At 39.0% G+C, this 22,687-nt stretch overlaps 1 protein-coding gene across 1 annotated transcript in view; it reads right to left on the reverse strand.

Moving 5' to 3' along the window:
- The window catches only part of TYR (tyrosinase), a 42,393-nt gene extending 24,453 nt beyond the window's left edge, over positions 1-17,940 (reverse strand). The window contains exons 1-2 of the mRNA XM_071432800.1: positions 16,969-17,940; positions 7,280-7,496 (exon numbers count right to left, since the gene is read on the reverse strand). Coding sequence (XP_071288901.1) covers positions 7,280-7,496; positions 16,969-17,811 — 1,060 coding nt within the window. The 5' untranslated portion in view covers positions 17,812-17,940. The remainder of the gene's footprint in view (positions 1-7,279; positions 7,497-16,968) is intronic.
- Between the last annotated feature and the right edge of the window lie 4,747 nt (positions 17,941-22,687).

Here is a 22,687-nt window from a genome sequence, read left to right on the forward strand (position 1 = left end):
GCTTGGTCACATAAATGGCAAAGGACAGAAGTTCTCATAGTGAAAATTGGGCCCATAGAAATCTGCAGGATGGTGAATGCTATGTTTCCTAGCTATCAAATAAGGGGGAAAAGCAGAGCAAAATATTACTTATAAAGAATATATGTACATTGACAGTCTGTCCAGAACTCACAGGAAGAAGTGGCAACAATTTTGGCTTTCTTGCTGCTGGCCACAGCACATGGTTATTGGAATCAATCAATTTGGCAATACTAGGACATTTCTGTGAACGTTAACTGGATAACATATATTTGTGTATCATTCTGAAGCAATTCTTCCACTCATGTTCTACTGCATTAAGTATCAAAGTATGTTTAAGGGAAAAATAAAACTTATTTCAGGGTCTGGGTAGACAGCTAGGTGTTGATATCAGACTTTGGATGCGTCTTACATTTCTTAATGCATTTTAAACACTTGATCTAATCATTCATAAAAATACACAGAATACTCATTTTGGCTCTGGACAGCTTTTCATGGAACATCTGCACATAAGTAATTTGTCTTAATCATCAAAATCTCTGCACTGGAAGAGCTTTGGCAACCCCACCCTCCAGCTCCAGATAATTGGGGTGCATCCACTCAGTCTCAAAGTTGATGTCATGTTTAACCGCGCACGTTATTCTGTTCTAATATCTGATCACTTGTTATAAAAAGTTCATATAAATTTATAAGTTAGCAGGAATAAAGCCATGATGTGATGTCACTGCATCTTATTAGCTTGGGTCTTATTTCAGACTTTTAAAAGCACTTCAGTACAATCAGTTATGCAGGATGAAATACTAGAGTCGAGTCGCCCAAAAAGAACATGTGAAAACTTCAAAGTTTTCTCAGAGTACAGGAAACTTTGCTGAGGTAGCTGCAGTAAAATCACCTCTAAAGCAGATGTGAGACTACAGATACAAGCAGTGAGCTGAAATAAGAGTTCCTCATCTCTGTATAGGGGAACTCTTCTTCCTCCAGCTGCCTTGCCCCATGCTGTGCCTTCCTCTCCTCTGCACTAAATTTACCTCGTCAGTCCTTTTGTGAACTGACTTTACGGACTATTCTGGCAGTAAACTATCCTGGAGTGTGGGATGTGAGGTTTTTTTCCCAGGCCCCTAAAATGTAGACTCTCAGATAAGGATATGATGAGGACAAGTGATAGTACCAAAAAAGGAGGGAGAGTGACTGACAAATGGTTGAAGGAGTCTGCAGAGAGCTATTAAATCATCTTGGTCAGTATAGGAAGCTGTAACTTTGACATGTTCTTATAAACCTTTGGTTGATTATGGTGCATCAGAAATAGCTATCAGGACATACATCACTCAAGTGAAGTTTCTCCAGTGATTTGGATAGGAGAAAAGTCACAGTAAACCTTGCTCTGCTCCTGCTTCTAACACTGTTGATCAGCAACAGTGATTCAGTGGATTTGAAGTAGCTTCACTGAGCCAGGCTGAATTAAATCAGGTGGGAATTTAGACAAAACTTTATTCTAATTGAAAATTATGATGCCACTCAAAAATTAAAGCTGCCTGATAGTTTTTAGTATGGTATATAGATGGTTCTCATTCAGCATGCAATTACCTCAGGTGTATATCTTTTAATAGAGTACTTAATTACATTAACTGTGGATTTTTCAATCTGCTAACAGAGACCATAGATGTCCATGCACCATCAGTCAAGTGCAGAACTTTATGTAGAAAGCAGGTAGTGTTTTCCTCAGTTCCTCATTTGCCACTGACTGAAGTGCTGTAACTACACTTAACAGCAGGTATGCAGAGCTTGGAGAGCATTAGCACTGCAAAGTGCTACAGAAATGGAGGGTCCATTCCAACAATCCTATTTGCTTTAATTGTCTTGGGGAACTGCTTAGCATCTCTGGCATCCCTAGCATCATTTAGATATCCATAACAGTTTTGCAAGTGGTTTTCTGAACTGCAAAACAGTACTTCTTACAAAATAAATCTTAGTTTTTGTCACTTTCTAGGCCAGTGAAAAGGACAGCTGGTACTTTAAAGGTCAAGTTCTGCTTTGTTTTTTGCATGTTGAGGGGATTGATTGCACTCCCAGTCAGTTTGCAGAAAACACTAAGCTGGATGGTTGATCTGCTGGAGGCCAGGAATCACAGAATCAATGAGGTTGGAAAAGACCTTTGAGATCATCCAGTCCAACCAAACATCCCATGTCAATTTGACCATGGCATTAAGTGCCATGTCCCATCTTTCATTAAACACTTCCAGGGATGGTGACTCCACCACCTCCCTGGGAACCCATTCCAATGCCTAATCATACTTTCTGTAAAGAAATTCCTCCTAATTCCCAACCTAAATCTCTCCTGGAACAGCTTGGAGCTATGTCCTCTCTTCCTGCTGCTGGGGAGAAAAAAACAACCCCACCTGGCTACAACCTACTTTTAGAGAGTGATAAGGTCCCCCATGAGCCTCCTTTTCCTCAGGCTAAACAACCGCATCCCCCTCAGAAGCTCCTCATAAGACATGTGCTCCAGACCCTTCACTACCCCTGTTGCCCTCCTCTGAGCTGGAAGAAGGCTCTGCAGAGAGATCTGGACAGGCTGGATTGATGGGCTGAGGAAAATTGTATGAGGTTCAACCAGGGAAACTGGTGGTTCCCAACATGAATGCTACAGGTTTGGGAAGAGTGGCTGGAAAGCCACCAATTGGAAAAAGACTTGTTGGTTGACAGCAGCTGAACATGATCCAGAGTGTGCACAGGTGGCCAAGAAGGTCAGTGGCATCCTGGCCTGGATCAGCAATGGTGTGGCCAGCAGGACCAGGGAAGTGATTGTCCCCCTGTGCTTGGCATTGGTGAGGCCACACCTCAAATCCTGCATCCAGTTCTGGGATCCTCACTACAAGAAGGACATTGAGGGGCTGGAGCATGTCCAGAGAAGGGCAATGGAGCTGGGGAAGGGTCTGGAGCACAAGTCTGGTGAGGAACAGCTGAGGGATCTGGGGGTGTTTAGCCTGGAGAAAAGGAGGCTCAGGAGGGACCTGATCACTGTACAGCTGCCTGAAAGGAGGCTGCAGCAAGATAGGGGTCAGCCTCTTCTCATAGGCAGCAAGCAACACGAGAGGAAGTTACCTCAAGTTGCCACAGGGGAAGTTTAGAGGAGACTTTAGGAAAAATTTCTTCTTGAAAAGGGTGGCTGGGCCTTGGAACAGGCTATCCAGGTAAGTGGTAGAAACACCATGCCTGGAAGTGTTTGCAAAACATCTGTATATGGCACCTGGAAATACGTTTTAATAGTGAAAATGGCAGGATGTGGAGATCTTAGACACATTTTCCAATCTTAATGATTCTGTGATTCTGTGGTTTAGTGATGGACATGACAGTGCTGGATTTATGGTTGCACTCAATGGTCTTAAACATCTTTTCCAGTCTAAATGATTCTATGGTTCTCTATCTGAGTTCAACTTTTTTGCCATTCTCCCTCAGTATAATTTTTTTCTTTAATTAAGTTTTCACATTTTAGAGAAGTTCAGGCCAGATAGATGCATCTGCTTTAAAACAGGAGGAATATAAGAATTTTAAGGCCATATTCTTGAAGCTCTTTGAAATTAGTGATGTTCTTCTACCTTCTATTTCTGCAGTATTTATGCCATTGGCAAATTCACAGGAAATTTTTCAGCGTTAAATCTTTCATACTTTCTCAGGTGGTGTTATTACTGTAATCCCTCTAGAGTGTGCTAACTCTAGAGGGATTGCAGTAAGATCCATGGAATTTGGCCTATGTCACTGGAGTAAACCAAAGTTTGTGATTATCTAATTTAGACCATGTCACAATCTACTTATTTTTTCTTAAAATTTCTCTGGTAGAGTTTCAATGTGATCTGTGCTGAGTAGTCTTTCTAATTCTCTAGCAATGGCTCTTTACAACATGACAACATTTTCTCAGTGCACAGCATAAATTTACCTAGGGGTGGAGGTTCAAGCTGGGTGAGAAATGTTGGCTGTAGCCTGAAACTTTTTCAATTAGAAGTTTTCTGTTGGCTAACTTCATTTTTAGAAATCATTTTTTCTGTAGCTTTATGGATTGCTGTGAACATACTGAGAAAAGTTTTCCAGATGAAAATTTCTCATTTCAAAAAAAAAAAAGGAAAATGTCCTTTTGAAATGAAATTACATTTTGAAATGTTTGATGTTTTATTCCATTATTTCGTGACAAAATAGCAGTAATAATACATAATTGTGACAGACAATGGAATGCTATGACACGGTTTGGCTTGATACCATTTGTCATGAGTTAATTCATGAATAATGAGTGATACAGGGTTTTAGAATTTTTAAATGTTCTTCTGTGACTTTGTGCAACACTTTTGAAGGCCTTGATTTTCATTTGAAGTTGCTGTGAATAAACTAATTTCAACTATGAAATCTGCTCATAAAGAAAAAGAAAGTCTAAATTTTTCAGCCATCTCTTAGGAAGTAACATTCAAGGTGTCACACTCTAAAACTGAACTGAACAAAGAAGACAAATTACCTAATTAGCAATCAGCTAATCCATTTCTGATCTTTCTGGATGCTTTTAAACTGGGCTGATTTTTTGTTCTCTTGTGTCCATGAAGTTTCCAATGAAGTCAGCAGTGTTCCCCAGTTAGGACCACGAATCAACAAATCCTATTTAAAATAATTGCTTCCAGGGGCAAAGTGTAAGCTGCTCTTAACCTGTTGTTTTTCATTCATAGCAGAATCTGGGCTGTCACAGAGAGGGCAATTCATGGGCACAGCCCCGTGGGAGTGTTTTATTGAACAATATTGACCTTTTCTGTTTATGGACATTGTGATATAAATTCTTCACTGACATAATTTCTGTCTCTGCAGCAGCACTTTATGTTAGTCAAACAGAAATTTCAGCCTGCCTTGTTCATCTGCTCATAACGATGCTGATACTTGCCCCTTTGAAGGTTGAAAGTTTTAGCCTTTGTTCCAGTGCACTGAAGAATGAAAAAGCATAAAGTTTTGCCCAGAAGGGGATGTTCTATGTGATCACAAGTATTTTTCATTACAGAACTAAAACTGAGCTGTAAACCTCACATTGTTGTAAATCAGGAGCTGGTCAATTACAGACCCAGTTCTGCTCACATTTCATAAACCTAAAGTAACTCCAATAAGGTCAATGCACTTACTTTGAATTTCCTTGGGGTCTAAAAGGAATTAGAATTTGACCTTAGGTGTATTGGCACAAGATTGTGGAAATAAGTAAAGCAGGGTTGAAAAATGTTTTGCTTTGAAAAAGAACAAAATGTTAGGACCTACAAAGGTCCTAACATGTTTGTAAGAACACAATTAAGAAGAAGTAGACACAGAGACAGTAAATGCAAGTTGCCAATCTAAGCTTGGCATTTTTACACAACAAAAAACTAAGCTAGCCATTTTTAAGAAAGGAATTTATGCAATTATAAGGGATTTTTTTTCAGTAAAATTTCTTTAAAAAGTTTCCATCTTTTTCAACATTAGCCATGAATTCTTGACTTCATATTGGGTATTTTGTTATCTAAATAATGTTTGTGGTCCTGTGATGTAAAGTTATTTTGAAATAATTCAGGTTAAAAAACAAAATAGAAAAACTCTCACAGGCTGCGCTTTTTCTTTTGTTTGCAATACCAGTAGCATGATGGTAGGTCCTCAGTAATTAATTACTTGTTTACTTCAATTCCTTTTTCTCTACTCCTTTGCATCTATTCACACACTTCATGGAGTAAAAGTTAGGCAAAGCTCTACTCAATTATGTCACTTTTTTCTTCCCAATACATCATGTAGTTTCTGTTTTCAGGGACAGAAAGCACAGTAATGTTTGGAGATGCAGACAATTACTGTCTGGATTCTTCCTAGGCTGCAACAGACAAAGTCTGAATTTCTGATTATTTTTAAAAAAGAAAATGGCCCACTTTTCCCAAAAAAGCTTTTTGGCATTCCACATTGCATTAAGACTGAGACTGAACACATTAAAACTTTTGCCGTCGTAGAATCGTAGAATGTTTAAGATTGGAAGGGACCTTAAAGATCATCTTTCTCCAACCCCTCTGCCATGAGCAGGGATGCCACTCACTAGATCCAGTTGCTCAGGGCCCAAACCAACCCGGCCTCGAGCACTTTAGGGATGGGACAGCTTCTCCAAGCAACATGTGCCAGTGCCTCACCAACCTCTGAGTGAAGAATTTCTTCCTAATATCTGATCTAAACCTTCACTCTTTCAGTTTAAAACCATTGCCCCTTGTCCTCTCACCATCTGCCCATATAAAAAGTCCCTCTCCCTTCTTTTTTAAGCCCCCTAATGTACTAGGAGACCCCAGTAATATTCCCCTGGAGCCTTCTCTTCTGCAGGCTGAACCTCAGCTCTCTCAGCCTGTCTTCATAAAAGAGTTGCTTCATCCCTCTTATCATCTTTATGACTCTTCTCTTACCCTCACTCCTACTACTATTTTGTACTGTTATGCCCTTATGCAGTTCCTTGAAAACCAAAACCTCTGAGGGATCAAAAGTAGATCACATTCAATTCAGCTGATATATGATATTGTAGAAATATATTTATTGTTAAATGTAAAACGTGTCATCCTTGCTTATTTGGAATTTTACAAGATTCAAAAGAGTTTAGTAGAGAGATTATTAAGAATTTCTTTTAGTAAAGAACTTTTGCTTATTAGTCAATTAGGAAAATTCAAAACAGGTTAAATAGCTAGATAACTAAACTGCTAAATTCTTTTGGAAATTATACTAAGTGTCATTTTTGATGGATAACTTAATCCATGTTTCTTAGTGTTTGGGAAAAAGTCTGCTGTGGAGTTCACAGTGGAATGATGTAGACATAACATGCCAGCTGGCAAGATCCTCTTTCACTCTTCTTATCCAGCCTGGTCCCTGGAAGACAGTGAATTCTAGGGCAAACATGCACCCTCCATGGTTACAGGGTTACTCATGGTTGTGCACAAGCAGATTATTGGATGTTCTCCTTTTCTGCTGTGCTGTATTTTTTTGCAGTGCATGGTGCTGACTGTAGCAGGAGACAGTTATCTCCTAACAGGCTTAGGGTCCGATACAGTCTAGAGTTTCTAGTTTGTTTTCAAATGCCTTTAATGTGGCTCTTTCTGTCTTCTGCTATTCCTGGTGAAAGCATAACTTTTTCTTTTATTTACAGTTATTCTTCACTAAATCAATTCAAACTTCCCAGAGTTTGAAGATTCTAACCCCAGAGAGAATCAATTTACAGCTGGAAATGGTGTAACAGAATAAAACACGTTACCTTCCAAAGTATTTCGAAAACTGTAATTGGCCATTTTATCCATGGGTCCAGATTCATACTGAGTCAGAGAAAGGCAAAATTCGACATCAGCTGAGGATGGGAGCCTTGGGGTCCTTGATTTATCATTGTTCCCAGGATTTCTCCTTATAGGCCCCTCGCTTGTGGCACTGCATAAAGCTTGTTGGCTGTTGTACTCTTCAGACCGAGTGCAGATTACCTGGATAAAACACTTTCTATTAGAGGAGTTGCAAGTACAAAAACAAAAACAAAACAAAACAAAACAAAACAAAACAAAAAAAAAAAAAAAAAAAAAAAAGAGGTACTTGAAGTACCTGAAGTTTTTTGAAGAACAAAGAAAATGTACGATACAATAAGTTTGTTTCAAGAATATATATTGTTTTATGAATAGACATGAATTGGATTTATATGTTTTACGTGTAAGATTTTAATATAAGATGGTTATTTCATAGAAAATAGCCCTCTAATACAGTGCACATTTTGAAATAATACACTGAAATTGCCCAAGTGGACTAAGGCATCAAATCATTCATGCTCTTGAAAGCTCACTGAAGCTAAATACAGTGTTACCCACCAATGCAGCTGAACACAGAGGTAAATCTGCTGCTGAATTTGCTAAATGAAGGATTTTTGGCTGCATCAGGCTACTGAACAAAGCCATAATCACAGTTGGTTTTTTTTTTACCCTGTACAGTAAGAGTGGGAAATGTTGACTTGAACTATGAAAAAAAAATATTATGAAAATATCTGTGTGTGCTTTTTTTGGGTAAATGGATGCTTACTTTCTCTATGAAGATGCTAATACATGTATTAAATGGGAAAATTTGCTGTTGTGCTTCCTAGAAATGTGGCAGAGATGAATTTGTATCACCAACTGAAATACCATAGTGATGGATATTGAGAAAGGATCTTAAAGAGAGAGATGGATAAAGATGTAAAATACTGCCAGAATCCAACATCATTTATATAAATGTTCTGGGTTCACAGACAAAATCCAATTACAATGGCAAAAAAAGTCATTTTTTGTCAGATGATCTCCAGAAACTGCCAGTCCAGTTTGAGACTCCTGGAAGACAAAGGTAGTTCAATGGTGGGTCTATGAGAATGAAACAAAGCAACAGCACCTCAGAATTCCCAGAAGTTATTTTGTATACCAGCAGGTAATGTTGAGGCTCAGAATCAAACTTAACTGTCTAGTGTTTTGCTTTTCTTCAGGAAAAAACACCAAAACAAGTAAAATGCCAAACCACCAGAGACCCTTTTAAAACACAGGACTCTGCACTTAGCAAGCCATCAATGTGGTTAATGAGAAATTGGGGTAGGGAAAGAATAGTTCTCATTAGTGAGTGAAACATCATAGGGGAGAAAACACATAAAAGTGAAACCTCAACTTTTTTTATCCTGAAAGTGTATTTCTATTTCATGGACCAAAACAATGAACAAGAATATGAGCAAAAACAATCATCTCTGCTTTGAATGAGATAGATGGAAGAACATGAAATTCTCTGTTGAAGATGGGAGATTCATTTCACATATACTAGCCATGTAGAAACTGTGAGATTGAAGCAACACTTCAGGATGACCTCTGCAGTCAGTGGAGAGGGAGCCATCTCCTGTGTGATACAGCTCTCCCAAACCAGATATCTGGTAGGTGAGATGTAACTCTCTCCATTGACTAAGTCAATGAAATAAAATGAGTAAAAAATCAATGCTGAAACTGTCTCTGAACTGCAGTTAGCAAGGGAAGCAAAATTAAGTGTTCAACTTAATGCTCTATTTCTGCATTAGGGTGGGATGAATCACACCCTGGAGGCTCAGATGTGCTTCTGAACTAACTAAAGACAGAGCCAAAGGCAAGTTGATGTGCTGCTGAACAAACTTTTAAACAAGTGGAAGGAGATCAGATGAATCCTTTTGTCAGTGATTTGATGACAAATTCATAGATAATGTTTGATGAAGCTGGTGATATAACACAGACCCCTTAAGAATCTGGAGCTCTTAAATGATAAGTTTTCTATGAATATGAATATAATGAAAAAATTATTCTCGTCTTTTTTGGGAGTACCTAAGAAAGCTTATCAGAGCAATTTATCCTTAGACACTGCTCTGTTGGCTGCAATTTGTCCATGTCTGTTAAAACTACTGAGGAGCCCTTGGAGGCTGTAGGTAGTTTTCCAGCAGAGAGTTGCACAAGCACATTTCCCCCAGAAGCTCACCAAATGAATCAGGATTGCACCTCTAAGAGGGACTTGGGTCAGGAGTGTGTCTCTAAAGAGTCTCTTGTAAGAATCCACACCTAGAAAGGAGAGGTAGTGACAGGGAGAGGCCCACAGTTATAAACACAAACCATAGTTTATGCTGGTTTTATGATTAGTTTGTGTTACTGAGTGAGTTGATTCCCACTAGCAGGAAAATAGGTGAATGGTTCAGGAGAAGTTCTAGTAATTTGTTTATAAAAATGTACCATTCTGTGTCCCTAGAAGTACATTAGTGATGAAGGCAAATGTGTCTTGGCTGGTGAAGCTCACACTGTTTCTCAGTTGCTTCTTGGCTCAGAAGCTTCCTATGTGTGGATTTTGTATCTATCTCTCCTATGAGCTTTATCTAGGATCATATCTCCTGGATTCTCCATCCTGCCAACTCCTATCTTTCATCATTTTTCCCTCTGCCCTAGGGATATATCCCTATTGTTTCTTAAAGAGGAATCACATGCTGTGTTCAAGACCCGGTTTTCAGCTATTCAGACAGGGAATCTTCAAGCATGAGCTTAAAATATATCTCTGAACAAAGCAACTTCCCCTCTTTGTTCTGTTTATTCATTTCAGTGGGATTTAATGTAATTGTTAATGTCATGAGATTTCTACATTTTTAGACTGCTAATGTTTTTTTTTCCATTTATGTTTTAGCATAGCCCTCATTAACTGTATAACTAACCAAATTCATCCTAAACAGAAACCAGATCCCACAAGGCCTTTGGAAAATCATGGTCAAGAAGTGCCACAACAGAAGTCCCAGGAATGAAAATGCTTGTCTGTAACGTTTTGCTATTTCTTTTTGTGAACTAAAAATTAAGGCCTGGTCATGGAGAATGCTTCTCCAGAAATATTTAACTTAGGTGATATTAATTATGGGTGTATCCTGAAACTATAATTTGCTGTTTTAACAGTCATGCAATGTGTAAGTGATAATAGAACATAGATCAATCAGATAGTTTTTTTCTGGATGTAATCTGCATAAAGCATACATAAAATGGGTCACACCATTGCCTTATTTTCCTTCAGCAGGAATACTTTCTGGTGTAAACATGTTGGTTTAAAACGTGATATTTTATTCCATTTTAGAACAGTCCTGGTCAAATTTTCCAGTTCACCCTGGACACATCTTCAAATCCCAGCTGCACCTGCTTGTGTGAATTTGCCAGTTCCAGGGAAATTGTTAGGAAGATACTCTGAGGAAAAGCTTATATAAGTACTGAGCAGAGCAAATACCAGTAGATGGCAGTCCAGAATATGCAGCATCACTTCTGGACCTTGTAGCACCCAGCAAAAAACATCCCTCTGTGCACTGCAGCTGAGATCTTGAACAGAGCTCTGTGGAGTGCTTCTTAGAAAACAGACTGTAGAAACTACTGTCTCATACCTTTGGGAAATGGGAAAATCTTTTGTCTTTTAGTTTGCAACTGCTTGCACAGACCAGCCCCTGTGCCAAAATAAAGGGAACAGCACTATAAAAGATTTCAGTGATGTTCAGTCTTTTGCCTACTGTCTTTAAATTCAAAGCTTTGGGGAATTTTGTGACAGATTTCTTGGGGTTACTTTTGCTTATTAGATCTGTGCTCACAAAGGCATTCAACACTGGTAATATATAACCTAAACACTTGGGAATAGAGAATTCTCTATGGTATCAAAATAGGTGCTCACTCACAAAGTGATCTGAAGTTCCTCAGTTCTTTGGGGCAGTAGAGCCACTCAAAGCTAATCCACAACTCTGTGTCCTTTAGAATTGATCCCTTACACTGTGTCTCCTCTGAGGCCACTGAGTCCCCCTCCAGAAGCTGTAGCAGCACATCTTCATAGTGCTGTGTTGCAGTTTAGGTAGCCTAAAAGAACCACTTCAGACCACAGTCAGAGCAACCACTTGACTTGCTGATGTGTGTCAGCTACAGAGATGTGATGTAGGCATTTCACTGCCTTTTTTTCACACCTCCCCTCACCTGTTTGTCCTACATGAAGTCTGGACTCCTGAGCTGGAGACCAGAATGGGGAGCTGTTATAGAACCAAAAGATATTTGGTACTGATTCATTATCTTTATTTTTCTCCACTTATTCTCATGACCTTGCTTGAGAATCTCATTAAATCACAGCTCTCACACTGGATTTAAAACGTTTGGCAGCTATAAAGAGGTTTAATTTTTTCTCTTTTTTTGGCTGCATTAGGGCCTGGCATAATTTAATCCTAATTAAGTGGCATCCAGAAGCCATTTACTCACCAAACTGGGAAAATGCAAGGAAATCCCCAGATACAAGGTGTATCTTGGGACCTTGTTTTCACAGGTGAAACTTTGAAAGGTGCTGTATCTGTAGCAGACCAAAAAGGTTTTAAGAGATTGTGTATATTTATATCTGGTTCTTTATATACTTCTGAATATTGGCAAGAATGGAAAAGTTAAACATGCAGAGAATTGAAAGAAAAGGAGAAAATATACAAAGCATACAAAGCCTTGAAGAAATTCTAAGAAACATCTAAAAGGGTAAGGTCCTTGATTGTCTTTCTTCCCCTTATGGCACATACATAAACTGGGGGAGCTGTGAAACTCAAGCTAAAAGGAGATAAGACAAACATGAACTGACAGCATTAAAACAAACCTAGGGACTCTAAGGTATTTTCTCAGCCTTCAGTAAAAGCTGGCTGCGTTTCACCTTTTTGCTTGAAGGCAGCCCAGAACTGGAGGGCAACCTAAACCTGATTAAGCACCTCAAAATGGTGCTGGGCTGGAGTAGGAAAGTCTGTTACCAATTACTGATGAAGTATTCACTAGCACCTCCTGGTCTGACAGTTCTGCAGCTGTCTCCAAGCTGTACCGTCACTGCTGCTGTCTCCATGTCTACCTGAAACCACTCAGACGCATCTCTCTGGAGAGAGATGGGAGGCTTCTTCTGCTGGTGAATTATTAACAAACCCCATTTTTTATGAAATCAACCTGGCTATTGATTTATACACCTCTAGAAGTGTATATTCTTTATCTTTTACCTTACATGACTCTTGAGCAAGCGTGGCTATGCACTAGTGGACAGCCAAGCATCCAGGGGCCCAGCTCCACTGTCACCCACACATGATCCAATGGACAGCCAGTCACAGGGACACAGAGGCTGAGGATACCCAAGGGGCTCCTTCTGCTGTGCACACATCATGATACCCTCCTGCTGCAGTCCTGAGGTGGCATGTGAAAAAGAACCTCTTCTTAAATGTTTCACATTTATAATCCATGTAAGCGTATCATTAAGAACACACTTCATAAATTCTTTCTTTATAGTTGCTCCATTTGGGCTCTTGTTTTTTAACATACCAGCCTGTAGCTGGCACCACAATCTATTAAGTTGCAATAAAAAATAAAGTTTGTGAGTTCCTTGGTTGTCCATAAGCAGATGGATGTAAGACTTTTACTGATTTAAGAATCAAGAAGTGCTGGCTTCTGGTGTTTGTATTTCTGAAAACTTCCTGCAGTTTTTAAAGGTAGATGTAAAATAATCTTTCAAATAATGCTTTCAGACAATTCAGCTAGCAATACAGCTCCCTGATAAAATGTACTTAGAATTAAATAACTGTGTCTGAATAGCTGAATTCATATTCCTTATGAAGTCATGTTTTCAGGTAATGGATCTAAAGTACTGTCATTATTAGTTCAGAAGCATTTTATCAGTTTTCTATTTGTGTAACTTGTTTCTCTTCTGTAGTAGCTTTGCTTTTGTGTAAGTGGTTCTTCAGGGTGATATGGAATGAAGTGCTAAGGGAAATTTTCCATGCATGCAACAAAGAATTGGCAGCAGGCTTACCCCAGCACATCTGAGAGCAGCCAGCTCTCCATGTTATACAATTGCTTCTCTCAAGTCTTAGGAGGCAGAATAGAGGGAGCTGAAGTTGGTGGTGTATCCTGCTTACCACAACAGCAAACCAAAATAGCACTTAGATTCTCCAACTCTATTTTCTTCATCCTATGTCTAGCACACTGTGGGGATTCCCAGACTCTAACATTAACTGCCAGAAAAAAGATTCTGCTTTTAATTTGCAGTATGCTTTTATGCATCTGCAACTCCATTGACTTCAGTTGTTTCTTGAAATTAGTTCTGGTGTAGAAGAGAGAAAAATTTACCTCCTACTGTTTAGAATCACAGAACAGTTTTGGTTGGAAGGGACCTTTAAACGTCAGCTAGCCCAAATGCCCTGCCATGGGCAGGGACATTTTCAGCTAGATTTTTTTTTTTTTGCAAATCCATTATTTTGAATAATTGTAGAAAAGAGCACTAAAACAAAAAAACCCTCTAAAAATGTCATGGAATATCTCCAATTCCCACATATTTTTCTGATAAGTTGACATGGAATTGCAAAAATTGCTAAAGCATTAGTATGTCTCATGCAGTTCTAATGCTGAGTGTAACACTTGATTCATCATAAACAAGTAAGTGAAAACATGAGAAAACCCTTCCCACCCACCCTAAAACATGAGCTAAGCAAACAAACAAAACCAGTAAAGATTCCTGATAATCTTGCTGGTAAAAAAGAGGCAGGAATCAGAAGTGTCACTTAGATGACAAATATGAGGAAAATGTGGATGGATAATTCACTCAGCCAAGTGGTAACAGCAGCATGTTGAAGAAAAAGTAAGGTGAAAGCAAGAATTTCAGCATGTATCCATGGGTATCCACGTTGCTATGGCAACCCTTCAATGGAATAAAGTATTTTCTCCTTTCTTTGGGATTAAAAAAAAAGAAAGAGGGATGCTTTTCTGCAAATAGGCACTTTACCTTTTTTAAAATAAAACTAAACCATTTCCTAACATAGCAGGCATTGTAAAGACACTTAAAATTCTAAAAAGGACACCATATTATTGATGTGCTATTCCAAGGTTACTCTTGCCCTCTTTTTATTTTGAATGCTTGCTAAAAGCATTCTTGTTAAATTCCTTCAAATTCCTTCACATTTCTGGATCCTCCTCTTTTTTTTTTTCTTTTTTTTTCCCTCATGCTGTTCAGCTACAGAGCTTAGATAATCAGAGCATTCTGCAGCAGATCTATGGCTGTTTTCGGGTTCAAGCTAAGGCTATTTTTGTTCCCTTTTGATTTTCTGGAGTGATATTTTGATCTCTTACTTTGTGCTACTTGAAGTTACTGTATTGACTGCTATTCCCTATCAAGCAATTGTTTAAATTTGGATTCAATGCTAATAAAGAAGTATCTCTACCCCAAACTCATGACTGAAAATGCAGATCTGTTCAATCTCTTTCATTCTTTCCCAGGATAAGATGGGAGAGCCATAAATAAATGGAAGATATTAGAGGGAAATGTTAGTATTTGAAGGTAAAGTTATCACATATTTTGGAAATTTTGAAAAATTTGTAACATTTCCAAAAGTCATTGAAAAATATAAGTGAAAAGCATTTCTAGAAAATACCTGGAAAATGTCAGCAAATGACTTAGTGGTGTTACCTATGTACACTGACACTGAATGTGTGTTAAATATAGCATACCTTTTATTCCTGCACCTCTTAAAGTTATACAAAAACATCACTTTGAACAACTTGTTCCATAAAAAAATCTTTATTTTAAGACTGTATTAGTGGGGACTAACTGTAAATGAGAAAAACCTGACTGTTTCTTAAATATATCAATTGCTACTAATAAATGTTCTGGGTATTTATTGCCGAGATAAAAATAACTTAAGAATCTGGACACAATAAAGCCTTTGAAAAAAACAAAAAACAGCTAAACACAACTACCTGAGCACTGCATGTCTTTTAGAAAAATCCTGCTAGTAACTTACTGATTTCTGTGTATTACCTGTCTCCTCCAACCCTGGTTATCTCATCCAATATACTGTATTGATAGCTCCACTTGATACATATAACCAGTGCAATTCTGGTTTCATTTTATCCACTTCCCCACATGTACATTTTTCACAAAACCATTTATTCAGCTCAGTGCAGGACAGCATAAAATCCACTTCTTTCTGACAATACAATCTAATTAAGCTAGTAGAGTTGATACAGATTCAAGCTGTTTGAAATAAGAAGAATTTTAAAAAATGGGATGAAAATGCATATTTGTATCCATATCTGTTTTATGGCTATGTCTACACTAAGTTAAATGTGTTCAGGAAATTTCTCAGGCACTGAGGCCAAGTGACATCAAATAATCCATGTTTATGTCAATAAAATAATTTTCCAAGGTGTATCTATGCAAAAAGTCTCCTGTGAATGGTCCCTGAAATGGTTCCTGTCTGAGGGAGAAAAAGGTATGCTACAGAATAGCTTAAATAGTTCTATTACTCTATCTCCAAATGCTTGAATTTAGAGGTCTACATGCCCGCTATTATTCAGAGGGCACAAATCAAGATTAAATACAGCACAACCAGCCCAGTAAGCCCAGTTGGGTGCTGATTTGTAATATGCCAGAATATCCCAGAGCTGCTTGAATTTCTCTCTCTGTTAAATCACTAAAACTGCCCAACCTTCATTTGGGCTGCTGCTTCAGAAATAAATGGAAGACAGATTTAGATGATCATAATGGACTTGAACACCAGAAGCCACTGTTGCTATTGTCATGATGGAGCATGTCTATCGAAGCCGATAGACCTTTGTCACTGTATTTTAGGCAATATGGCAGTGATGAGCAAGACAAAAAAAAGCCCTCAGTGTTAGAGTAGGACACTATAATTCAGCTATATGAGACCTTATCACTTACATATACATGTAATGTCACCGTGTTTTATGGCCTCATTTGAAGTGCTTTTAATTGCCAAGAATCACTTTTGCATTTGCCTCTCAGATCCTTTAATCAACAGATAGTATTTCTTCCCTATTACTTTGGACTACTGATGTGAATTACACAGCTGATTATTCTCTGCTCTTAAGGTTTGGTTTACTTGTTTGTCTGTTTGTTTAACACTGAAAGCAGGTTAGTTGAATTTGATAGTTTTTAATTCATGGAGGGGAGGAATACAGTGGGAGAAGGGTAGGGTGCCTGAAAAGCCCCTGAAGCATCTGCTTCTATTTCCATCATTCAGTCATCCACTGTTTTGTAATGGTGCTAGAAATTTATGTGTATAAATCCTGCTTCTCTGACATAACTGGCACACCAGAGTCAAGCATGTTTAACCTGCTAAAGGCCATGTTTGGACACAAAGGCATAACTGTCCCCCTTCCACTTTACTTTTATGTTCTTAATTAAAGAACCTAAACCCTACAGTCAGAAAGAAATTAGAAAAGTTACAAATGAACTGTTCTAAATAATGATTAGGTCCACATAAAATCTAATTTTCTTTCTGGTGTCGCTTCCTTTCTCTCCAGGAGTATCTAAGGGAAGGCAGTATGGCTAAGCCCCCATCTTGTGCACTTCACCTAAGTGCTTAAAATCAGATGGGGTCATTCCCTTCCCCTTTCCTTGGCCAGATCTTACCTGCCATGAGGAGAAAATTGATGCTGGGCTGAGTAAATTAGGGTTGGTGGGATGTCTGCCACCCATGTACTCATCATTGCAGACCTCACAGTCCTCTGCATCTCGCCAGTCCCAGTAGGGGATGGTGAAGTTCTCATCACCAGTTATTCTCTGGATCTGACGTTCCCACATCAGCAGAAAGACCCGATGCCAAGGCAGGAAACCAGGGGCTTCGTGGGCAAAATCAATGTCCCGCCACACATTGGACCCACCTAAGAGTGTGTCTCGAGAGGCATAATAATGCATCCACACAAAGAGATCATAGACATTGATGTCTCTGAACATGGGGTTGGAGCCATTGTTCATCTGAGCATACGTGCCCGTAGCAATAACGTAGTCCTGGCTAGGGATGCTCTTTGCCAAGTTAAGATAGGCAAGAAACTTGTTCTTCTCGCTGGCAGTGAGCTGGAAGATGTTTCTTCTTGTTTTCACTTGCCTTTCAGTGCAGTTGAGCCCGGAGAAGCCAAATTTGCACTCCCCACAGTTGAATCCCATGAAGTTGCCTTCACATCTACATGTCCGGTTGTAAAATACAGAAGGCCAGTCCTCTCTGTCATCCACTCCTGAAAAAGGGAACTGTGGTCCCAGTGGAGCCTGGGAGAGAAGGATGTTTTGGCAGGACCCTCTGCTGGAAAGCTCCCCACAGGGGGACCCATCTCCATCCCAGGGGGGACAGCACTCCTTGCTCAGCAAACTCTGCACGTTCGCACAGACTCTGGGGAACTGCCCAGTGGATGGCTGAAGAATGACGAGCAGAAAACCAAGGGCAAATAGCAGCATACTGACAGAGCAGCAGGAGAGCATCAGCGTTATGCTTGAGTGCTTGGAGTGCTCTCTCTGACCCCTCCAAAGGCCTGTGTATGAAAGGAATTCCTCCCCTCCACCAGGAATGCTTCACTGCTCACTCTGCTACAGTGAACCCTTCAATGTCCTTCCCCATTCCTACACACAGTGCATTTACACTCAAAATGCACTTCAGGGTTAATCTCATTGTCACATGTTTTAAGTGAAAGCCAAGTGACTTTCCCCCCACCCTCTACAAGTTTCAAAATACAGGCATTTATTATAAACTTTCATCTTCTGCCTAGCACATGATTGCTCTCTCCTGGCAATTGGAGAGGAAGTAAAATTAAAGTTGGGAACTGAATCAATTGTAAGTTCTTAGAATTCCTAGTTTGATTATATGCTTTAGAGCAAATGGTTGGTTAAATAAAGACGTGGCAGAATCTGGTTGGTTAAATAGGAAGAACAGTGGACATAGAAATGAAAAAACAAAGAATTTGTGAACAAACTATTTTTTTTAACAGGAAGCAAAAATAAAATGTGCTCAAATTAAGTACGAACTAGGGCAGAACCAGAAAAAATTATTTGACTTAGCATTTTACATTTCAGTGTAAATTGCCTTTCTTGGATTAGTGCATGGAAAAAGTAGGAGAGGGAAGTAATATACTTTAAATAAGAAAATAATTTTTGTTCTTCTAGAATTGATAGTGTTTTCACAGTTGATGACACACAGAAGTCTCCATGACAGCCTTCTCTACAGTTTTGTGGGAAACACAGACAATCTGCCAATAGATTTTCAGAAAGCACTTTTAGCATCTGTCTCTGGATCAAGAAAAAAACCGTTGACTCCTGTTTTTCTCCCATCAAGCAGTTTGCAAACACCGTATCTGTGTTCCTTACTCAATATGTTACTGGGCAGCCTCCAGACCACCCACCTCTTTCTTCTTGTACATTAGCCCGAGGAGAGCTGACAGAGCTGCATGAGCAGATTTAAAAGTTAGAAATTCTTTGAAGCTGCCCCTTGTAAGAGGACAACTGTTGTTTTACTGCTGGGCAAAGTGCACACAAGTTATCCATTATTTTCTTCATCTACTACTGCTGTTAATAAGAGTGGTTTTCTTGTTTTTTTTTTTCTTACTAAAAGCTGTGTGAATTATTTCCTTGTGCTTAAGTGGGGCAGGAACAACATATAGGCAAATGAAGTGAGAACTTTGCTGGGAAATTAAGCCTTTGCTGGGATCAGGAGGTCATCACATGACCATGATGAGGAGCACGAGGTGCTTTAATCCTGTTGGCTTCTACGCCTCAGGTATTCCGGGAGATTATCCCTGAGTCCCATTTCCAGGGAGCCTGTGATGGGGGAGCCTGGAGCAAAAGAACAAAGGGAAAGTATTTGTTTTTTCAAAAAATATTTCTAACCATAGTCTGATGTTTACTATTTTTTAGCTGATTCCCCTGGTTTCCATGTTACGCTTGTAAAATATATTCTATCATAGAAAGGCTACTGGTTTGATTTAGTTTTTTTTGTTTGTACCTGGCTGTTTGGGAAACCTTGCCATTTCGTTAACTGTTCTTCCCATGGATGCCACTACAAAAATAATATACATGAGGAGAGACCCATCTCTGAGGATGGCAATATGTATTTTTTAATTTCCACTGAAAAGCCTCAGGGACTGGGAGAAATTTGAGGTAGAGCCACAGAGGAAACCAGAAAAGCCCTCAAATATATATTTATGCAGACAGTGATACAAACAAATACATTCAATACCCTGTTTTAATATTCAAATGAGATTTTATGTGTCACAAAAGAAGGATCTGAGCCTTGAGAGTTGTCATATGATGAGTTTCCAAAGCAGCTGATTAACCACAGAATTCCCTGTTCAATGGTTAAAATGAGAAGCCTCGAATCAGGAATGTGACTCAGGAGCAGCACACACCCCTCTTGCTTTATAGAGATGTCAATAGTTACTAGAAGGAAAACTCCCAGAGAAGTGAGAAATCTTCCTGAAGCTCACCTGCTGGCATGCTTGCAGCTTTAGGATCAGATTTTCAACACTGTGCTGCAATGCTAAACCGAGCTTCAGGGAGATTGGCCTATGGATTTCTGATGTGGTTGTAGAAAAAGACAAGGAACATTCCAAGTAAAAACAACGACATTGAATGGGGGTTCAATTACCTCACGAAATTAATTCCTTGTTTCTTCGGAGCTGAGTGGGCTGATCTTCAAAATATCATGTCTTCCTTTTGTAAAATGCCACGGAAATTTCCATTCTGGGCTGATAATACTGAAGCAATCAAGTAATATAAGTGGATTTTAAAAAATTCTGATAGCTGGATGGCACCATGAAGGAAGTATCCTTCAGTGTTGCTTGTAAATTGCTTGTTAGGAATTCATGGGGGGTTTAGGTCTAGTTGGCTATGTTGAGTGGGGAAAAAAACTTGGGATGGGAAAATGGAGAATAATTTTAATTGTGGTTACTTTAAAAGTCAAGCATAAAACTGCAGAAACAAGGGCTGGATAGACAAAATTACCAGTGGAGATACAAATTGTCTAGAGAAAAAGAGAAAAAAATGGTTATTTGAGATTGATAAGCACAAGGACCACTTGACAATTAGAGAACAAATGGAAAGACAGATAGTCTATTAACCATCCAGGAAATTCAGTCTGATAAACCAGACTCAGATTGTGTGAACCAGTGAATGTTACCAATTCAATGCTTTTATTATGTGGCCACATTATTTTTGATCTGATACTGGGATACCTAGATAAGGCTTAATGCATCAGAAAACAGACATTCAGAGGGGTATGAAAACACAGGCTAATTATTAGAAGCAACTTCTAGGAGCAAGAAAAATGTCATTGATCTGTAGTCCAAAGCAAGGGAGAAGAGGTGCTGATGCAATCAATGAAAGTATAAAAACATTAGCAAAAAGCAAAAGACAGTCTCTTCCTGTTAGAGACTGCAGATAGCATATAGCAGAAAAGTAGATACCAATCTACTTACCAATAGATAGATAGATAGATACCAATCAATCAATCAATCTCCAGTCTGCACAAAACTTACATTATACCTGTCAGTCATGATGACAGGACAGCATCTAAGGAAGATGCTAAAGCAATATTTCCTACAGTTTTGTTATACTACACTTACACTTCACCTCTGCTTTCAGGTCTTTGCTGAAAGGCAGCCTGACTTCTGGCTTTTGGAAACATGCTGGGCAAAGTAGAAATTTTGGTATGTGGCTCTGAATGCTTTCCTATCATCTTTCAGAGGAAAAGTGTCAAACAGTTTCTGAGTACTATGTGGCTCATACCTGTGGCCATGATAGCAGGCCAGGGCCCAGATATAACTAGGTGGATAATATTGTGCTCTTTCAGGAAAGTCCTGTCTCTTCTAAGAGCTCACTGAGGTTGAAAGCAGAGAAAGTTTTTCGGTGACCTACAGGGAAATCATTAATGTTTTTTCTTGGTTAATGTTCTGCTAATCTTCCAAGGGAAACTTTCCTGCTGAGGGTTCAGACAAGCAATCCATCCTGTGCAAAACTAGTGGTGGAAACAACTAAGGGAGAGACAAGACCAGTCTTTCCTCTCTTGAAGCTCTCCTGGACTGTCTTTCATCTTGCAAAACTTCATGCTCTGCCATCATGGCAGGTTCCCCACAGCTGTGTCTCAACAGCTGAGACACATTTTAACTCTTGCAGTTAAAAGTCTAGGCTCTTCCTCCTCCTTTCCAGTGTCCTCTGATACCAGTGACTCCTCTGCAAGTTGACCAGAGGAAGCTTCCTCATGGGCTGCCCATGGTGCTGGGTTTGCCTTCTGAACCAGCTGTATCTAACAAATGCCCTCTGGGTGCTTCTCACAGACTTGTCTTGCTCCATTTATCCAGCTCTGCAAAGAAACAGAAAAAGAATAAAAACTACTAGTAGCTGTGTGTTGGTTTTCTCTGTGTGCACGCTTTGGAAAACAGGTAATCAAACAGTGTATTAAGAACCATGAGAGTGACATTTAGCACAGAGCAGGTCACAGCAGCTCCTGGTGGTAAGGCAAACATAGCTGTGCAGTGTCAAAAAGCTAAATTTGGAAAAGGAATGAGAGAATCAGTTGGGACAGGTGCAGGTATATAAGTAAGCTGGGATGCTTGGAGGCTGAGGTCATCTCATATAAGCTCTTCTGGATCCAGAGCAGCTAGGCTTCCATTAAACCTAGCTTTTGCTAATAAGTAGAAGTACATCAAATAAGCAGTTTAAATGCATATTTTTTCTCTGAAATTCAACCATACACTATTTTATTCTTAAATTGATCCTTTACATACTCAAAAGTGGTGAGAAAAATACTATAGTCTTTCTAAAGTGTATCTGAGAGAGATTTGCTGAGGTAAATAAAAAATTTGTGAATAGAAAAAGAGCCTGAATTTTACACACCAACAAAATATCTTTTAAAATTAAAAAAAAAAATCACAAAAAATGTGATTAAATGTGTCAAGTTCTCGTGGAAAGAAAATATGTGCAGAAGACATTAATATCATATGCTGCTTTCAGATTTTCCTTTGAGTATTATCCTTACCTGCAGTAAGCTTTACCTCATTTCGGTTTGAAAAGAGGTTTAGCTGAATAGACTTACAGAAACCTCAGAAAACCTGTAAAACTTTGTGATTGTTATTGCTAGTGGGTTCTTAAAGTCTGCAGTTTTTTCTTCCCTTGAAACTCCCTTATCTTTATAAGGGAACGAGTAGAAGGAGCAATCAGATAAAACTGTGCTGACAGACTACAAAATAAAACATGTGGACATCTTCCATGAGATACAATGAGAGAAGGAAAGCTGTGGGAAACAAATGTTCCCTAAATCCCAGATTGCTACCTCCATACCTGCTTATTATTGTAAGATTTGCAAACAGAG

This window comes from Agelaius tricolor, unplaced genomic scaffold, assembly GCF_023055355.1.
Source record: "Agelaius tricolor isolate 1412-34295 unplaced genomic scaffold, bAgeTri1.0.p SCAF_9, whole genome shotgun sequence".
Classification (NCBI taxonomy): Eukaryota; Metazoa; Chordata; class Aves; order Passeriformes; family Icteridae; genus Agelaius; species Agelaius tricolor.